This window comes from Asparagus officinalis, chromosome 1 (assembly GCF_001876935.1).
Source record: "Asparagus officinalis chromosome 1, Aspof.V1, whole genome shotgun sequence".
NCBI lineage: Eukaryota > Viridiplantae > Streptophyta > Magnoliopsida > Asparagales > Asparagaceae > Asparagus > Asparagus officinalis.
The window spans coordinates 121,383,288-121,404,175 of NC_033794.1; the positions used below are offsets into that span (position 1 = coordinate 121,383,288).

General features: G+C 36.2%; 1 protein-coding gene across 4 annotated transcripts; it reads left to right on the forward strand.

The window, feature by feature from the left end:
* LOC109829241 (protein MEI2-like 2) lies at nt 7,348-19,002 on the forward strand. Of its 4 annotated transcripts, none has more exons than XM_020396417.1 (13): nt 7,381-7,570; nt 9,035-9,093; nt 9,594-9,725; nt 9,803-10,251; nt 12,799-12,957; nt 13,039-13,155; nt 13,253-13,404; nt 14,819-14,910; nt 15,018-15,954; nt 16,024-16,108; nt 16,275-16,343; nt 16,538-16,717; nt 18,751-19,002. In XM_020396417.1, the coding sequence occupies exons 3-13, from the start codon at nt 9,614-9,616 to the stop codon at nt 18,877-18,879; spliced, it is 2,481 nt and encodes an 826-aa protein (XP_020252006.1). In that variant the 5' UTR covers nt 7,381-7,570; nt 9,035-9,093; nt 9,594-9,613; the 3' UTR covers nt 18,880-19,002. The 4 variants fall into 4 exon arrangements, with proteins under 4 accessions (XP_020252009.1, XP_020252006.1, XP_020252008.1 ...); XM_020396419.1 differs by lacking the exon at nt 9,035-9,093 and having other exon boundaries at nt 15,018-15,614; nt 15,696-15,954; XM_020396420.1 differs by lacking the exon at nt 9,035-9,093 and having other exon boundaries at nt 7,348-7,570.

Below are 20,888 nucleotides of genomic sequence, written 5' to 3' on the forward strand. Positions count from 1 at the left end.
AAGGTGTTACGCATTGGTTGTGAATGTTACGCATTAGTTGTGAAGGTTACGGGCTGGTTGTGAATGATATGCGTTGGTTGGAAAGGTTACGGGTTGGTTGTTAAGATTACGAGTTGGTTGTGAGGGAAAACCGATGGTTGTGAAGGTTACAGGTTGGTTGTGAAGGATACATATTAGTTGTTAAGGTTACGGATTGGTTGTTAAGGTTATGAGTTAGTTGTTAAGGATAAGCGTTGGTTGTGAATATTACACATTGGTTGTGAAGGTAACCTTCACAATCAACTCCTTACCGAGGTTCACAACCAACTCATAACCTTCACAACCAACTTATAACCTTAACAATAAACCTGTAACCTTCACAACCAACTTGTAACCTTCACAACTAACCCGTAACACATTCATAACCAATCTGTAATCTTCACAACCAACCCGTAACACATTCACAACCAATATGTATCCTTCACAACCAACTCGTAACCTTCAAAAACATCATGTAACCTTCACAACCAACACTTAACCTTCACAACCAACGCGTAACATTCACAACCAACCCATAACATTTACAAACAACCCGTAACACCTTCACAACCAAGGCGTATTCTTCACAACCAACCCTTAACCTTCAAAAACAACACGTAACTGAAAGCACCCTAGAGGGGGGGGGGGGGGAAAAGGGTTAATGCTAATTTAATTTGATATTATTGCCAATTAAAACTTATTAATAAATATATCCTAGCAAGATTGATATATAATAAATTATTTGCAAGGATATGTAAACTAAGGGCAAATAAATATGAAGTGATATTAGACAATATAAACACAATAGTGGACAATGAACAATACAAACATAAGAAAATAATCACAGAGTTCGGTCCTTCTGACCTACGTCTCCGCTTCCTACTCCCGGAGAGAATCCACTATCACAATGGATTTTCAACGTTCACCCAAAATATTTACACATCACAATCGGTTTTCTAGCTCATTGAAAACTTTCACAACTCACACTCTTGCAATCACACTTTACACCCTCTAATTGTTGGTCTTTAGCCCGTGTTGCCTTCCTCAAGTGTTCGGATTTATAACATCTCCCTAGGCTTTACTACCAAATATCATTCCTCTTGGAATTGACCCCGTCTTTCACCACACACTTCTCTCGGTGTACAAGTATATTACAAATTGATCTCACAAATAAAGCTCAATATAAGATTTGTTCTCTACAATAGATGAGAACTCAATGCAAGCTCACACTCTAAGAAACACCATATCAGAACCCTAAATATACTATGTATGAAATACTAAAAGCTCAATAGGTTGTGTGTGTAAACAAAGAGTAAAATCAAATATAAACTCAATTTAATCTAGCAAAAATAAACATGACAAATTAAGCATAAACAAGCTAGATAATGAGTTTAAGAAAACTTCTCTAAAATAAGAGTGAAGGGATGTAGATTGAAGCCCAAACAAGAATAAATAATCTTCTCTTCCTCTTGTGAATTTTTTTTCATAAAACAAACTTGAAATAAACTTAAGCTAACTTTAAACACCCTTAAACTTATTTTGTAAAACTCTCTTGGTGGTAAAAAATAGTTATGACAAAGGGGTATGTATAGGGTGGAAGAAACCAGCCTAAGAAAACACTAAAAACCCATAAAAATAACAAAATAAACAAAAAATGGAAACTAACTGTTACTATGCAATGGCTAGTTCATAAGTCGACTTGTCTGATATAAGTCGACTTGTATGAGCTGCAAGTCAACTTAGCAGACGAAAACAACAAACTGCACAATAGATTATAAGTTGACTTATAAGTCGACTTATCATAAGTCGACTTGCTGGGTAAATAAGTCGACTCAGCAGATAAAAACTACAATTTCCAGAATAGTTTATAAGTCAACTTGCTACAATATATAAGTCGACTTATAAACATGCACATGCACTGTTCGTGTATGAAATCCAATTTTTGAAGTGCCTTAAAAATAGCAAATAAATTCTAAAAAATGTAAAACTTTGGAAAAATGATTATAAACATGAAAATGAACATGTTATGATTTTTTTTTAAATTGCATCTCCCAATTGTGAAAACTCTTCATTTTGTAAAATAATCCAAAAACGTGAAAACTTAACAACACATGATTTTGACATTTTGACTTAAACTAAAGTTTAAAAACTTTTGTATGACTTTATAGACTTAGAAAAAGATACAAACCAATATTATTAAGTCTATAATCCACAAATACAATATTTTCTCAAAAATGATGTTTTGCATAATATATGCATTTTTACAAAAAACCAAAATGATAAATATGAAACGTATGAGTATGTATATGAATATATCTATTGTTTCATATTTGTAAAGCTAGACCAAAAATAAAATAATAAATATGAAATATGTAAGTATATAAACAAATATATTTATTTTATATTTATGTAAACTTAAAAACCAAAAATGTGTATGTGTGTATATGATTGAGCTTGAAGTATCTACATACAAAGTATAAACCCTAAACTATAAAAACTATACCCAATCAATCTTTATCTACAATGAAGCTCAACTTGGTTGTGGATGAAGCTTTATCTTGAATTAGACTTGAATCTGCAATGGCTTCACTCTACTATTTCCGCAAACCTCCGTTTGATATAATCATTATGACGCAATCCATCCAACCTCTAACAAAGATATTTGTGTAGATTACCTAACAAAACAAATGCAAGTACGCACAATGTTAGGAATTGTTTGTAATTATCAAAATAAGATTAGGGAGTAGGCTCATAACCATGAGGCTAACAGTAACCTTCATTCACCACCAACTCATAAGCTTAACAATAAACTTATTATAATGAAATAATAACAATATATGAATTTACATACTCTACTTTAATATCAAGTCATCAATTTCAAAAAAATTACAAAAATATGTAAACTTAAGGGGGTTGGCGACGCAACTCGTCATCACCGTCTTCATGATCGGAGTTTTCTTTGCCTCATGAACGAACGTCGGGAAAGTTTCACTATCAATGTCGACACCATTGAAAAAATTTGGAGGGAACTAGCATTTTTTCCCCAAAACCCATTTTAAATCATCACAGTAACATCATGAAAAAAAGGGAGAGAAAAGGTATTATGGTCTTTACATGTTTTAAACTCTTGGGTTTTGTATTTTGGGGGGTCAGAGAATTATAGGTTTGCTTTTGGGAGCGTTGAAAAAGTCTTGGGAGGGGTGGAATAGTTGTATGGAAATTGGGGGCTAGAAGCAATTTTCCCTAAATAAAATTTCCTTGAGAGGAAAAATCTAAAATTTTCTTAATTGTTATTTACGGGCAATATACTATAGGAAAAATTGCTTCAAGGCTCTAAAACCCAAAAAACAATGTGCCCCAGCCCCCTCATACTATTTGTAATGTTCTACAACCCTCAAATTTTGAAAAAAATATGCACCAGCCCCTCCAGCTCATAATTAGCGTAATTTTATATGTTTTTTACCCAAAAACCCAACTTTACACCTCCCCACTTCTTCTTCAATCCTCTTCCCTCCAACCCCAGCCCCCTCAAGCCCCCAAACGCCAGAAACCCAAAAACCCAAAACCCCGGCAAACCACCATTAAAACCCCAAACAAAACCTTCAAATGAAGCTCCCTCCTCCCCTCTAACCCCCTTCAAACCCTCCTCTCCGGCGAACTCCCCGACCCCGCGCACTCTCCCTCATCCTCTCCTCAACCTCACCCCTCTCATCCCCTCCCTTCCGCTCACCAATCCACTCACTCGCTCTCAAGCTCAACCTCCTCTCAAACCCCCACCTCGTCTCCTCCCTCGCCCTCTCCTATGGCCCCACCAAGGGCCCCACCCTCCTCTCTCAATCCTGTGACCCCCGTAACCCCCTCCTGTACACTCTCCTTCTTTCCCAATCCAATCCCCACTTTGCCCTCAAGCTATTTGACAAAATGCTCCAACTAAACATCAAACTCGACTCCGTAGCTTTCAATGTCTTAATGAAGGCTTGTAGGCAATTGGGGAGTTTAATATGTGCTTTTCATTGATTCAGGAGGTTTTGGACTCGAATCCGATGGATCCGGTGCTTATCTCGAAGTTGGGGTATATTCAGCTTCAGGCTAGGGATTTGGATCGCACAAATGCGTTGTTTTTTAGAGTTGAGGGTTTGAAGAAAGGAGAGTCGGTGGAGTTTGAGAATTTGATAGGGAGGAATAAAGCATTAGAGTTAGTAGTGGCGAAGGACTATGTTTCGACTGTGAGGGAGTATGAGGAGTGCATTGAGAGGGACCCTGGAGTTAGTAGTGGCGAAGGACTATGTTTCGACTGTGAGGGAGTATGAGGAGTGCATTGAGAGGGACCCTGGAGATGTCATTGCTTTGAATAAATGTTTCGACTGTGAGGGAGTATGAGGAGTGCATTGAGAGGGACCCTGGAGATGTCATTGCTTTGAATAATAAGGCTTTGTGTTTGATGTATTTGAGAGATCTTTCAGATTCGATTAATCATTATCTGTTAACTGTTATCTGTAAACTATTAACTATAATCCATTATCTATTAACTATTACTTGTAAACTATTAACTATAATTCATTATTTGTTAACTGTTATTTGTAATCTGTTAACTGTTATTATTTAACGTGTATATGACCTAAAATTCTTATCTATATATATGAACTATAACCAGGGTGTGATATATAAATGTTGTATAAATTTACTATCGCATTAATATGTTAACTGCTTTTCTTTAAAGTAAAATGCAAAATGCAGCGTTAAATGATAACATTTTACTTTAAAGAAACATAGTTAAAGTAACACAGTATTGATGCAGAGTTTTACAGTTTACTTCAAAGAAACACAGTTAACATATTAATGCAACAACAAATTTGTACAATATTTATATATCACACCTTGGTTACAATTCATATATATAGATAAGAATTTCAGGGCATATATACGTTAAATGATAATAATTAACAGATTATAAATAATAATTAATAGATAATGGGTTATAGTTAAGAGTTTACAAGTAACAGTTAATAGATAATTGATTATAGTTAACAGTTTACAGATAATAGTTAATAGATAATGATTAATACTTAACAGGATAAGGGTGTTAGTTAATAGATTACAATAACAGTTAACAGATAATGAATTATAACACACAATTTACTATATAGTTAATAGTTTAGTAAATATAGTTACCGATTTACCAATTAAGGTTAACATGTTAACATGTTAAATGAGAATGTTCACACATAAGCGTGATATAGAACCGCTGAATTTTACAGTTTACTTTAAAGAAACACAATTAACATATTAATGCGACAACAAATTTGTACAACATTTATGTATCACACCCTGGTTACAATTCATATATATAGATAAGAATTTCAGGTCATATACACGTTAAATGATAACATTTAACATATTACAAATAATAGTTAACAAATAATGGATTATAGTTAACAGTTTACAGATAACAGTTAACAGATAATGGATTATAGTTAACAGTTTATAAATAACAGTTAACAAATAATGATTAATAGTTAACAAGATAAGGGTGTTAGTTAATAGATTACAAATAACAGTTAACAGATAATGAATTATAGTTAACAATTTACTAAATATAGTTATCAATCTACCAATTAAGGTTAACATGTTAACATGTTAAATGAGAACGCTCACAGGTAAGCGTGATATAGAACCACTGCATTTTGCATTTTACTTTAAAGAAATACAGTTAACATATTAATGCGACTGTAAATTTGTACAACATTTATATATCACACATTGGTTACAGTTCATATATATAGATAAGAATTTCAGATCATATACACGTTAAATGATAACAGTTAACAGATTACAAATGACAGTTAACAGATAATGGATTATAGTTAACAGTTTATAAGTAACAGTTAATAGATAATGGATTATAGTTAACAGTTTATAGATAACAGTTAACAGATAATGATTAATCGAATCCGAAAGATCTCTCAAATACATCAAACACAAAGCCTTGTTATTCAAAGCAATGACATCTCCAGGGTCCCTCTCAATGCACTCCTCATACTCCCTCACAGTCGAAACATAGTCCTTCGCCACTACTAACTCCAATGCTTTATTCCTCCCTATCAAATTCTCAAACTCCACCGACTCTCCTTTCTTCAAACCCTCAACTCTAAAAAACGACGCATTTGCGCCATCCAAATCCCCAGTCTGAAGCTGAATATACCCTAACTTCGAGATAAGCACCGGATCCATCGGATTCGAGTCCAAAACCTCCCGAATCAGCGGAAAGCACACATCAAACTCCCTACCCGCAAGCCTTTATTAAGACAATCAAAGCTACGGAGTCGAGTTCGATGTTTAGTTAGAGCATTTTGTCTAATAGCTTGAGGGCAAAGTGGGGATTGTATTGGGAAAGAAGGAGAATGCACGGGAGGGGGTTGCGACGGTCGCAGGATTAGGAGAGGAGGGTGGGGCCCTTAGTGGGGCTGTAGGAGAGGGCCAGGGAGGAGAGGAGGTGGGGGTTTGAGAGGAGGTTGAGCTTGAGAGCGAGTGAGTGGATTTGTGAGCGGAAGGGATGTGAGGGGAGGGGTGAGGTTGAGGAGAGGATGAGGGAGAGTGCGCGGGGGTCGGGGAGTTCGTTAGAGAGGAGGGTTTGAAGGGGGTTGGAGGGGAGGAGGGAGCTCCATTTGAAGATTTTGTTTGGGTTTTAATGGGGGTTTGCTGGAGTTTTGGGTTTTTGGGTTTCTGGCGTTTGGGGGCTTGAGGGGGCTGAGATTAGAGGGAAGATGATTGAAGAAGAAGTGGAGAGGGGTAAAGTTAGGTTTTTGGGTAAAAAACATATAAAATTGAGCTAATTATGAGCTGGAAGGGTTGGGGCATAATTTTTTTTTTTAAAATTTAGGGACTGTAGCACATTACAAATAGTATGAGGGGCTGGGGCACATAGCTTTTTGGGTTTTGAGGCCTTGAAACAATTTTTCCTATACTATATATTGCATAGAACATACACACAATAATATTAAAAATTACTAAATGCAAGTTTAATTTAGAAGGAAAGCTCAAACTGTATCAAAATCCTAATATGTAAATCGATGAAATTAGATCCATGTGTGCAAGCACGGGCATAACAATTGTAAGAATAGAAGAGCAATTAAAGGGCTTTATTTGAAAAGAATGGGGAGACCTGATATCGAAAGTTTAATGATGTGAGGGAATAATTTAAAACTAGGATTCATTAGTAAGTTTAATAATTTACGGGACTACGTTCGAAATTTGAAGGTACTAATATAAAAAGAAAATTCAATACTAAAATCACCCCAAGCATCCTCTTCCAGGATTCCAGTATAAGCGGACGCCAAGTCCAATTTAAATACGGCAGATTCTTTTCTCTCTCTTCTCTCTCTCTCCTCCGTCGTTGTCTTCTTTCTTTCTCTCTCTTCAATCATCTCTCCCTTTCTTCTCTGTCCTCCCTCTTTCTTCCTCTATAAGCTTTACTGGGGAATTGGAGTGGGATTCTTGGGATCCGATTCAGAATCGAAGTCTAGGGTTCCAATTACGACTTCTGGCACGTGTGGTAATGTGCTTAAAACCCCTTGATTTTGATGATTATTGTGATGGGTTTAGTTGCTGCTGAATTTTTCTGTATTAAAAATGTTAATTTTGCATTTTCTTGGTTCCCCTCAAGTTCTTTCATGTGATCCTAAGTGTTGATTGGAGTATCTAGCTGTTTTGGTGAAAAAAGTTTGGATTTTGATGCAATTGATTATAAATTGGCGGGTTTATGATGCATTTGTATGCTTGATCAGTCTTTCACCCTGAGGAAGTTGCTGATAATATTGTTGAATCAATTGAAACTTCTTGATTGTTAGGGTAACAAAGAAAATAAAGGAAATTTGTTAATTGGGTCTTATGAAATTGGAGGGAAAAATTCAGTAGTATTAACTAACTTTTACCCTCATAGGGGCAATTCTAAACAAATCATTAATGTCAAAAACTTAGGAAAAGTTGGGAGGTTAATGAAGTTGGAAGTTTTCTGATTCATTTTAGATGTAGGAAATATAGAGAAACGAAAGAAGATATGTGAAAAAGAAAGTAAAATAATTAGTAATAAGAAAGATGAAGTTACATCTCTAATTAGGCACGTACTGTTGCAATCGACAAGTAGCAGCAGACTAGCAGTTTTGTTTATTAGTATAAACTTTAAAAGTATTGAGGGATGAGTGATGTTTTGTTTATTAGTATAAACTTTAAAAGTATTGAGGGATGAGTGATTATGATTGTTTTTATCTGTTTATGGAGTTTTAAAGCATATAAACTTTAAAAGTATTGAGGGATGAGTGATTATGATTGTTTTTATCTGTTTATGGAGTTTTAAAGCACTAACACATACTATGATGAGGAAGCAGCAATCTTGCTTTGAGAAACACTTCGTTTGAAATACAAAGTGCAACTGAAAATTTACAATCTTTTAAACAAACCCTCATTCTATGTGTTCGTTGTTTGATGCATTGAGATGAATGATGAAATATGTCTGTGAGATAGTATCAGTAGTTAATCTGAATATTGTTTTAAAGTTGGAGTTTAATTTGTTAAGCAATATTTTTTGAAATTTGGGAGAGAAGTGAGTTTACCTTGTGGCTTCTACCTCTCTGGGATTTACCGTACCTTACTAGCAAGTGGAAGCTAAACTAACCTACCATGGTAGAATTATTAAAATAGGTAACAAGTTATTAAAATAGGTAATCTTTGTCGATAGTAGTAATAAATTCATTGCAGGTTGCTCATTGATCGGGTCAGAAAAAAGGCTTTTGGTTTTTATAACTGGGTTTTGCCATATTGGAATAAAACCCAGGCCTAATTAGTTGCTCATATATGATTCGGATTATTTTACCCTGTTGTGGACTTCCTAAAGCAATTTATGCATGATATAATAGTGATCTTTCGTATGTAATTCTTTCGCTCAAATATAAATTCTTATTGATAATTTTCAGATTTACTAAAGTCTATATCTTTGTCTGCTTATGATCACGAGCTTCAGGTGTTATTGATGCAGTAAGATACTAAGATGTATGGCAATGGATCTGTGAGCTATTAGCAGTAAGGAACTTGAATTCCTTTGTTCTAGTATTGGAAGTTGATTCATTCACTAGGTGTTTAGAAATTGTATTTGGTGGTTTTATTTGAAAGAACTTAAGGCGTATATAGTTAGAAGCTATTTATTGATAAATATCGTTTAAGTTGCATGGTCCACTACCTCTAGATTCTGTAGAGCTCTTCTTAGTGTCGTTGCTTCAGAGGCAGGTAGACTTTGAGTTAAAATGAAAATAGGAATATGCTGGAAATTTGTTCCTTCGCACATCCTGTTTATACAATTATACTGAGGCAGAATCAAGGATATATAATCTCTTTATCTCCTTTTTTTGTTTTAGCCACCTAAAATGTTCTTTCTCTAATTGTATAGACTAATGCTTTACGCTAGACTTCTGACTTATTAGACGAGCAGGTAGACTTGCATGGCAGATTCTTTCATTTCTTAAATCCTTGCATGCATAACAAATCTTAACCCTCAGTGTAATATTTTTTATTGTTTCTTCTAGGTTCTTCAACAACCTCACCAATGAAGATTGGAAGCAATGCATGGGGTATTCCAACTGGATCTAGTGCTCATCACGGATCAACTGATACTAGTCTCTTCTCAAGCTCACTACCGGTTCTTCCACATGAGAAATGTATACTGTTCAGGGCTTTACTTATGCTTAATCACTTCTTTTTGTTAACTTTTTGCATTTTTGGCATTGTTATTCAGTGAAATTGGTGGATGTAGATGGAGTACAATCTGTCGATGATTCCTCATCTGAACTCGATAAGCTTAAAGATGCTATGGATGAGCTTGATCTCCAAGAGATTGGGAGCTTGTTGCCTGATGATGAGGAAGAGCTTTTAGCTGGGATTATGGATGATTTTGACCTTAGTGGGTTGCCAAGCCAAGTAGAGGAATTGGAAGATTATGACATTTTTGATAGTGGAGGAGGTATGGAATTGGAATCTGATCCTATTGAGAACCTCACTCTTGGTATGACAAAAACAAGTATCAATGATGGATACATTGGGAACAGCATTAACAACTATGGCCTCCCAAATGGTGTTGGGGCTATTGCTGGCGAACATCCATATGGAGAGCATCCTTCTAGGACATTATTCGTCAGAAATATTAATAGTAATGTTGAAGACTCAGAATTACGTACTCTCTTTGAGGTAATTAATTGTATTGTTGTAATTTACTTAGTGCCTTCCGATTGTCTCAGACTTCATCTGGTCTTTCATCTTCTGTAAGTTATATTTATAACCTATTTATAGTCTTGGCTGGCAACTGTTTGGCAATATTTATTCCTTTTACTATGTTACTTACTGTCTTAGTTTTTAATTTATCTCTTGTATCTCCTAATCATCTTATCATGTTTAATGAATGGTCAAACCATTGTGCTTTTTATCTTGATAGTGTGCTCATATCCCTCATATTCTCTCTTTATATGGCTAATCAAATGCAGCAATGATGTGTTGGAAATTTTCTGATGTTGATCTATCGAATTTTCGAGAAGAATAATTGTTACTTGCACCTGATGTTGTACAAGGAAAACATGATTTCTATTTTTATAATTAAAAGATGTAGTGTTTGATAAGCTTCATTGGTGTGTTGGAATGAATTAGGATGTGGTAATTATACTATTCTACATTACTACTTGCTGCACACTTGTTGATTGCTTATTTTTCTCTCAAGCCTGACAAGTATTTCTGTTGATAATTCCAGGCAGGTGATGCTCTCACATCTATTAACAGAAGCATAGTGCCTAGTGCATAATTCTAGAACTGTTATCGTGAATATGATCTATTATTTTAGTTGACGTAATTTACTGTCTCAATCAATGTTACAGAAGGCGCTAGGCGGACTAGGCGTTTGAGCGGGGGCCTACGCCTAGGCGGCTACTAGGCTTTTGCCTATTTTTAAATTTATTTAATTATAATAATTCACAAAAATATGCATTAAGTTCATATAAAATTGCAAAAAAACATAAATAACAAGCTTAGATCCATAATCAACCATGCATAAATACATAATTAAAAGATGCAAATAAATCACATAACTTGATCTATTAAGTATTAACATCTATTTACTTAGTCATCTCTTCTATAAGAGTATATGTAAAATTGAACAATATTTTGATCTTAATTATTAATTACATAGATTAACTAAAATTAACTGAATTGAAGTTGAACAGTGAATAAATTTGAACTAAAATTGAACAAGATTAAACTAAAATTAGAAACAGTGAATAAAATTGTACAAGATCAACTAATTAACTAAATTAACCTCATTAATTGAACTAAATTAAACAATATTAACTATTTACTAAATTGAACAGTGAAAAAACGATGAACATTGTTACCTACAAAAGAGAAGAGGCAGGAGAATCGGGATCACTGGCGGCTGGGCGGCTGCGGCGGGGTTGGGCTGCAGTGGGAGAATCGGGAGAGGAGGTGAGCCTCAGCTGGGGCGGGTCGCAAGGGGAGAGGAAGCTGCTGGCAGCGGGAGAAGCAGGAGTGGAGGCCGCTTGGGCGGGAGCAGTAAGAGGTGGGGGGGGGGGGGGGAGAGTCAGGAGTTTGACTGTTTGAGAGAGGAGGCGGGTGGAGCGGGAGAAAGAGACAGAGAATAGGGTTAGGTTTGGGTTATGAGTTTGGGTAATGGGTTTGGGCAGGGTAAGGGGTTTAAAAAGTTGTTTTTTTGTTTTAAAGTTAGGCGGCCCTTAGGTGCCCGCCTAGGCGGAGCGGCTGCCTAGGCTGGCGCGCTCCGGCCAAAATTAGGCGGCCAAGTGTCGCGCACTACGCCTAGGCGGCTGCCCCGCCTAGGCCGCCTTTTAGAACACTGGTCTCAACTGAGGATTGCATTTACAGTTAAGATAAAAATGAGTTTCTTCATCAGAATTTAGAGTAAATAGCTTCAACTTTGGAGGATACATTTTTCTTGCTGTGTTTTAGACGTGCAATAATCATTTTGTGTCTCAATCGGAAGGATGAGTCATTGACTCATACTCAATAGGATGTAGCTGGATGACCAAGGAGGATAAAATGAACAGGGATTAAAACAATAAAAAACCTTACTGAATGATGATAAATGATTCATACAATTCCAAAAAAGTTGGGATAAAGGCTTTGGTCAACTTTTTCTATTCATTTGCGTGTTTGTAGGTAATATGTTAATAGCAGGAGGAGGATCAGTAGTGCAAACTTAACATGGATCAAAGAGAGAATGTTTGCTTAGTGGGGAAGAAGAATGATGCTCTTAATTTTTTATCCGTTACACTTGCGATACCTTGGTGTGAATGATCAGAAAAAAGGAATCAGCAATATGTTGTAATGTTTCAAAGCTAATATGTTGAAATAAAATACTCCACAGACAACATTTTGTCTACATTATCAACTGGGTAATCAGAAGTTTAAATTCATGTGATTCCTGTGCGTGTTCTGCTTCATTAGTAATATTAATCATGGAACTGATGACATCATGATTATATATTCTAACCATGTGTATGAGAAAATTTCCTCTTACATGACCACCGCAAAAATTTACACAACAACTTATATATTGTCTATAAGTCTATGACTTCTCAATTTTGTCTGAAACATAGCTGCATTGATTCAATCCGTTTCATGGTGTTTCTTGATTTTATTCGCTACAACCTTGCTGAATCCTACTTCAGTGCTTACCTTTTGTTTGATTAGAGCTTGTTTTGTTCAATTTTACAGCAATATGGGGACATTCGCACTTTGTACACTGCCTGCAAACATAGAGGTTTTGTAATGATTTCTTACTATGACATCCGATCTGCTAGAACTGCTATGCGTGCATTACAAAATAAGCCTCTTCGGCGAAGGAAACTGGACATTCATTTCTCAATTCCGAAGGTTAATATATATATCCTTTGGTTTACTGCTTTGTATATATCTTTTATTCATTCTTCTTTTCCTTTATTTCTTTGTTATTAGGATAATCCATCAGATAAGGATATGAACCAGGGAACCCTTGTAGTTTTTAACTTGGATCCATCAGTCTCAAATGATGACCTTCTTAAGCTGTTTGGTACGTATGGTCAAGTGAAGGAGGTATGTTTTCATTTTTATTAATTTTTCATGTGGATTTAATTGGTTAATATTTGTCTTTAACATTAAACTTGTAAGAAAATTACTACGTTTCTCGCAGATAAGAGAGACACCACACAAGAGACACCATAAGTTTATTGAATATTATGATGTCAGAGATGCAGAAGCAGCCCTTCGCTCATTGAACAGGGCAGACATAGCTGGCAAGCGTATAAAGCTGGAACCTAGCCGACCTGGTGGAGCTCGTAGAACGTTAGTACATATGATTTGATCACTGCTGATTCTCTGTTTTTTGGGTTCTCTACCTATGTTCTTTCTGGCGTAAACATTTCCTTTACTACCGCTTATTTCTACTAAATTTCTCTTTTATCTTCTTTTGTTTGTTAATCTTTCTATTTCAAAGGTTATCATCAACTGGGTACGAGGACTTATTCATCTGAAGCTATTATTGTTGTTTGTTGTTTGAACTAATTCATCCTTTTAAGGAAGTAGGATTAATTTTCTGGCGCCAATGCTCGTACAGCGTAAGCTTAAACCAAAGATTGATTACAGCCTAGGGATTGAAGAGAATCACATGGGAGCAAGATATATAATAACATTTTAGAGACCAGTATAAAAAGTGCATAAGAAATCCCACAGAAACAGATATCAGTGTAGTAAGCTTGAGCACCAAGTGCTTTTTAAGGACCCAGATGGCACATCGTTCCCCATGTAAAGGCTCATTCTCAGTGTCAATTCTGTGCAAATCTGTTTATCTTGTGTTTGTCACTATGATTTTAGCAGCTTATGTAATCTTGTGAACTAAGACACTACCTATATAATTTTTTTATTTATATATATATTTACATTTTACCTATAGATCTAAAGTCACATTGCAGCTATAGATTCAAATGGTATATTATTTGTAAAGTGTCCTGCACACCTTTCTTGGTGTAAGGCCATTAGTATTATTACCAGGTCCTATACTATTTCCAAAATGGTCCCTCTAAAATTTAGATGGTTCAATTGCGCATGCAAGCTTTAGTTGACTACTTTCTCAGCAGAATAATCACAGTTTTCTGCTGTTAATAGCTTATAATAGTATATAACTTATAAAAGATGCAGAACACTGACCACAAATTATCATTTTCTGCACCATAATTTAATAATTTCCTGTCAGCACCTTTTGCCTAGGAAAAAGCACCACAATCAATTGGTAATATTGTTTACATATTTTTGACAAACTAGCTAGAAGCCAAGGTTAGTGCCTGATTAATATATGAAAGAAAGCCATAGTGATATGGTGGCTTTAATGGTGAATCTTTTTAGTGTGCAAAAAATGCTGATTATTGCCATGTTCCACTCATCTGGTACGGTTGCGGGCAATATGCTGAGAACAGGTATGACGTCATACCATGGTTCTCATAGGTACGCCTCACAGTAGCAAGGTCGCTGAGGTACTCCAAAAGAATATTATATACATAGAAGTTGATGATCTAAGTAGATAATCTTGATACATCTAAAGTAAACGATGTTCTCTCTATTTTATAGAAGTTAAACTTGTGAATGATTCTCTGCATAATTCTGTCATTATTATTTTGTGTATACTCTGAACTGGTGTGATGTTTTACCTAACTTTTTAACTAGTTGTTTCAAATTTCTAAGAGGTTGTATTTTGTCATTCCAGTGCTATGCAACAGTTGACTCAAGAGATAGATCATGACGAAACCAGAAGTTATAGGCATCCAGTTGGTTCACCGTTAACTAGTTCTCCTCCAGGTTTGCTTATGATCTTTGAATTTTGGGTTTCTTTTTAGCCGCAACCCTGTTTGTGCTGCAAGTTTCGCTATCATAAAATGGTATACTGTACACTGCATTGGACACAGGTGTGTGGGCACAATTTGGCAGTCCGAGTGAAAATAGTCCTCTGCAATCTATTAGCAGGTCCCCAATTTCTGGAGTTAATGGTCATCTAGGTGGCATCAATGGATTGGCTTCTGTACTTCCACCATTTATATCTAACACTGCAAAAATTTCACCAATTGGAAAAGATCAGAGACGAATCAATCACACTGACCCAGTGTTTTCCAACAGCAGTTCATCCCAAGGAGCTATCATTCAGCAGCCTCACTCGTTTCCAGATAATAGCAGTGGGATTTTACCAAACATGAGTTCGAGCCCTAGAAATCTATCTTCTTTTTGTCCCTCAACTTCTAATGCATCTGCAGTTGGAACTTTGAGTGGGAGCCAGTTTCTGTGGGGAAGTCCTACATCCATTGGACATTCATTAACATCTAACAGTAATGGGAAAGGGCATGGAATTCCTTATACAAACCGTCATGCTGCTTTCCTGGCTTCATCCCAAAGTCATCGTCATTCTCATCATGTTGGGTCTGCTCCATCTGGTATTCCTTTCGAGAGGCCTTTAGGTTATTTCCCTGAATCACCGGATACATCTTTTATGAACTCAGTTGCCTTTGGAGGTACCGGGACAAGCCGAAATGAGGGAAGTTTGATGATGAATTATGCTCGCTCTCCAATGAATTCTGTTGCTTTGCTTTCAGGACACATCTCTGATAATGGTTCGCCAAATTTCAGAATGTTGCCATCACAGAGAATGGGGCCTAGCTTTTTTGGGAATGCACCATATTCTGGCTTTGGGACCATTGGGTATGAGGGTCTAACTGAGCGTACTCGTAGTCGTCGAGTTGATAACAATGGGAGTCAACTTGATAGCAAGAAGCAATATCAGCTTGATTTGGAAAAGATTGCCAGCGGGGAAGATACGAGAACAACTTTGATGATAAAAAACATTCCAAATAAGTATGATTTATCAACATCATCATGAGCTTTGTCATGGAGAGAGATTCATTTAATTGTTGAATGTTTCAGGTACACTTCGAAGATGCTGCTAGCAGCTATTGATGAGACTCACAAGGGTACTTACGATTTTCTGTACCTGCCAATAGATTTTAAGGTGATGACAGTAGTGGTTCTTGTGACAGTTGATCTTCCATATAATTGTTTCATGACATTCTTTATCCTTGATATTCCAAATTCATGATTGTCAATCTTGCATTTAACAGATTCATTGATAAATACTTTTTGGTCCTCAATTTATATTGGCTGTATATGTTCTGCAGAATAAATGCAATGTCGGTTATGCATTCATAAACATGGTGTCTTCTTCACACATTGTCTCGTTCTATCAGGTAAGTTCCCATTCAGATCTTACGTGTGCATGTATGGACATTTGCATCATGGCACGAGCAGCAGAAAATGCTCCTCTCTTTTCTCTGCTGTTGTGGATTTTCAACTGGAAAATGCAGAGCAGGACTATCTCTGTAACTTTCATATCAGTAAAGTTGATGTGTTCCAAATTTTCTTAATGCATTTTATATTTCAGACTTTCAATGGGAAGAAGTGGGAGAAGTTTAACAGTGAGAAAGTTGCATCGTTGGCATATGCACGTATCCAGGGCACGGCGGCTCTTGTTACTCATTTCCAGAATTCAAGCTTGATGAATGAGGACAAACGGTGCCGCCCTATTTTGTTTAATTCTCAAGGATCTGCAGCTGATGATCAGGTAAAATAAGTGGAGAAGATCGTCATTTTTATAATCTTCATAGTTCATATTGTAAAACAGTACTATAACCTACATATATAAATGTGGAGGTTTGGACTTTACGTAAAATATTGAACTTTACCATGTCTTTAACATTTGTTACTACCTAGGATCACAAAGGCTGCACTATTAGTTATATATATATTTTCTTGTTGTGCTATTCATGCAAAAAAGACTTACCTACAACAATTGTATGATCTGAGACATGAAACCAGAATTACGTGTTTTTTAGAACTGCTAATGTTGCGCATACCACTTGGTGTTCAGTTTTCAATATATGCCATGGAAATCCACATCAATGGTGATCTGCCTGCTGTTCTCATCAACTTGTTTAGAGAATAGTTTCCATGGATGCAAACATAACAGTAGCTTAGTTTTTCTTAACAGGTTCTGACGTATTAAATTGTTGTGAGCAGAATATTCTTATGAGTTCTGTGTTTCTGATTTTCTGTAACTCAAAGACGATCCAACTCCAATCCCAATAACACATTGTCTCTCTTCCCAGAAAAGGGAACAACTGCAGTACATACTCCGCATTATCTTATGAAAGGCAACATAATTTCTAATTCCATGCATATTTTCTGGAGTTGTGCGGCTAATGAGAGATTCTGATCCAATTGTCACATTTAAGAAGTTTTCTTAACTGTACAAATTGGGTTTACTGAAACAAAGGGCCCTTTTGAAAGCGTACTGCTTTAATATATCATTTATATTATGCCTATGGCTTTTGTAATATGATAAGTTTGTATGTCACCTTCTCCCAAGCTTAGCATGGTCCTCACAACTGGACACACCTGTGTCCATCCATGTCTTAGACTTACAAATGCGTCAACCTTTTATCACTTCAATTGTATGGAAGATGAGGTTGTATGGAAGATGATGTATATATCATAGCTCCTTTTGTTAAAAACTAGTTCTTAAATTTCACTTTGCTCGCTGAACTTTGGGGGGTTTTAGCTCGTGAACCCTGAACTTTGTTTATTCCATTTAATCCCTTGAATTTTGTTTCACTTAACCCCCTTGAATTACGGGGTGTCTCACTTTTAACCTCCCTGAACATTGAAGTTTTTACAAAAAAATCCGCCCCACCCACCCCACCCAAAAAAAACCTATCCACCCACCCCACCCCACCCCAACACACCACCACCACGCAAATCCATACCCCTTGCTGAAATTATTAATTCCCTAAAAGTGGAAAAAATAAATGGTTTTTCTTGAACTGGGGCGTTCTGTTCTTTTGTCATGTTGCTGACACATGACAGTACCAAAGTCAAATTAGTTATAATGGAGCTTAGGACAATTCAGGGCGCTTAATGAAGAAACAACTTATGGAGTATAATAGCAACTCCCCCCCCACCCCTCACCCTCCCAAAAAAAAAACAAACAAAAAAAAAACAAAAAAAAGAAGAAATGTGGCATGCAACGGAAATTTAGAGCAAAACGGCAAGAGAGCGGAATGATGGCAAACATGATCAAAGCTTGCAAGGACAACCAAACCATAATTAATCCGTCGCGATGTCGATTACGTATTAGTTTCCTTGCCCAGCTATGACCAAGCGATAGATTATCAGACGAGGCATACAAAAATTCAATGAACAAGAATGTGCCAGACGGCAGAGGAATACAGAATAGAGAATGATAGATAGAAGAGAATTATAGATACAAGAAAGAATTTAGCGGACGACGCAGATTGTTGACCAAAGATTGTCACATCACACGTGTATAATAGTACACAATTTAAAAAAAATTAACCTAAAAAAAAAAGAAAGTAAAAAAACCAATACCCGAACCAAAACTTAAAAAAAAGATATCCGGGAGAGAATAATCAAGAATGCGAAATTTACCTTAATGATGCTGATATCCCTACTAATAAGACTCTTGGACAGTTGTGTCCTTTTGTCAAGATTTTGGAGGATCATGATGTATTCATGTTTGATACAGCACTCATCCGTGTACGAGCTTTGGTATATGAGCTAACACAATTTTTTTTGCAGGAACCATTCACATCAAATGTTATGGAGGTTCGCGGGTTCGATCAAGATGCCACCATGCTGGGTGATTCATCGGAAAGCCCATCAAAGAAGAGTCAGAGCGAGAATCCTGGTGGAATTATAGAAATTTGACAAGAGGAAACCAGGTGGCAGGGTGTGCTAACTATTATAATGGTTTAATCATGTACAAAACATCTTTCTTTTTTGAGATTTTGGGAACATGCAGCTGCAATTGTACAAAAGGGTGTGCGTGTGTGTGTGGGGGGTGGGGTGGGGTGGGGGGGTGCAATTTGATCTGTATAGCTGACAGCAAATGCATATTAGATGTCGTAAAGTAGTAAGCTGGAAGTGTAACTTTCATCAGCTTGTTTCTTTGTTTAAGTTATCATGGAGTCTGAAATTGTATAAAAGGGAACGTGTCATGCTAAATTCATGTTTCAGTTCCTTTTTGTTTTGGGTTTTCCTTCTTTATGTGCTCCAGCATGAGTCTATGAGAAACTATATAATTCGCGTTGTACAGATGAAACAATTATAATAAAGGGATATTTATTCATCTCACCGTCTTGAGTTTGAGCTGCAGATCAGTAAGAACAGCACTTATAATCACACTTAGACCAGGTTCAATGAGAACAATATCAGAAGCACCTCTAAAATTGTCGCGTTGTACAGATGAAACAATTATAATAAAGGGATATTTATTCATCTCACCGTCTTGAGTTTGAGCTGCTGATCAGTTATTTTCTTCTGCACTCTTTATATTAGGGTGGAGATTGTTATGCCGCTTATTTGATTTCTGGAAAAGTATCTTCTGTGTAAGTTTGAGCTTTTGTTTAGTATGACGTTATTGAGGTTGTGCTTGGTCGTAGTGTTACTAATGCAAATGATTTCTAAATGTTGCATGAACTAACTTCAGGTCATGCTACCACCGCGGATCATTCCTGTGACCACACACTGATACTGCAGAAAACTTAAGCTAAATTTGTTGGCTAATAAAAAAAAAAAAACCCTTATCCAATTTAGTTCCAAACAATATGGGGCTTTTCTTTTTTTCTTTTTTTTTCTTTTTGAAACTAACCCCTTAATATTTAATATTCTTAAGTTAGTCCTCAAATCATTAAGATCACCATTAGGTTTGCCAATTAGGAGTGTTAACGTATAGGATACGGCCCGGAGATGATACTTGCCATATCTGTATTCCCGGAGATGATACTTGCCATATCTGTATTCGCTATAGATATGAATACTTTCAGTAAGGATAACTCGTATCTATTTTTGCTAAAACAAGCTACGGATATACGTGCAGATATTCACGAGGATACAAAAGGAATATGATAAAACCAAATAATATTTTTGTTATATTAGAAAAACTAAGATTATATCTTTTGATCATCAAAATAAATCTCAACTCCATTAGTCTAGGATTAAAATAATTACAATTGTATGATCAGCATATATTCGGACACGGATACATGTATTTCACTATATGTTCATATCCGTAATCGTATCCTATCGGTTATAGATTTTAGTAACTATATTCGTATCCTAACAGATACAATTGTAAATACATTCGCGAATACAGATAATTTTTAGCACTCCTACCCCCAATGCTTGCATCTTGGTACTGTTGCTCTTGATTGAAGGAATAATTTGAATTACATTAGAAGAACTAGAGGACCTAACAACAATTTCAATCTTTATGGGACTGATCATGACAACTTATAAGAATTTATGGACCTAATAACAATTTCAATGTTTAGAGGGACTCATTTTGGAATAACTTGTAAGAACTTAGGGATCTAATAGCAATTTAAATGATTCGAGGTACTAGTCATGAGACAACTTATATGAAACGGGGACCTAATAGCAATATCATTTCATTGTGGAACGAATTTTTAATATATAAGGGACTAATATATAAAAAACCCAAGAAAAAGGAGAATAAAAGGGGAAAAAAAGGAAACCCGAAATCCAAAACGAAGCCAGCCCCTAACCCCTTTTCGCCTCCTCACCCCCAAAATACCCAATTAACGAATCGTCATCTAATTAAATTTTACCGCCATCAAATCTCAATGTCATCCACGTCAGCAGACACAGGGGCCCCACATCACCACCTGGTTCAGGCCATCCCCGCACCGGTGGCG

Excerpts from the sequence above, each read along its gene's own strand:
- LOC109829241 (XM_020396420.1), top strand. The coding sequence starts at position 9,614 with ATGAAGATTGGAAGCAATGCATGGGGTATTCCAACTGGATCTAGTGCT. Across the intron at positions 12,958-13,038 it reads TTCATTTCTCAATTCCGAAG|GATAATCCATCAGATAAGGA; the intron begins GTTAATATATAT and ends CTTTGTTATTAG. Across the intron at positions 13,156-13,252 it reads CGTATGGTCAAGTGAAGGAG|ATAAGAGAGACACCACACAA; the intron begins GTATGTTTTCAT and ends CGTTTCTCGCAG.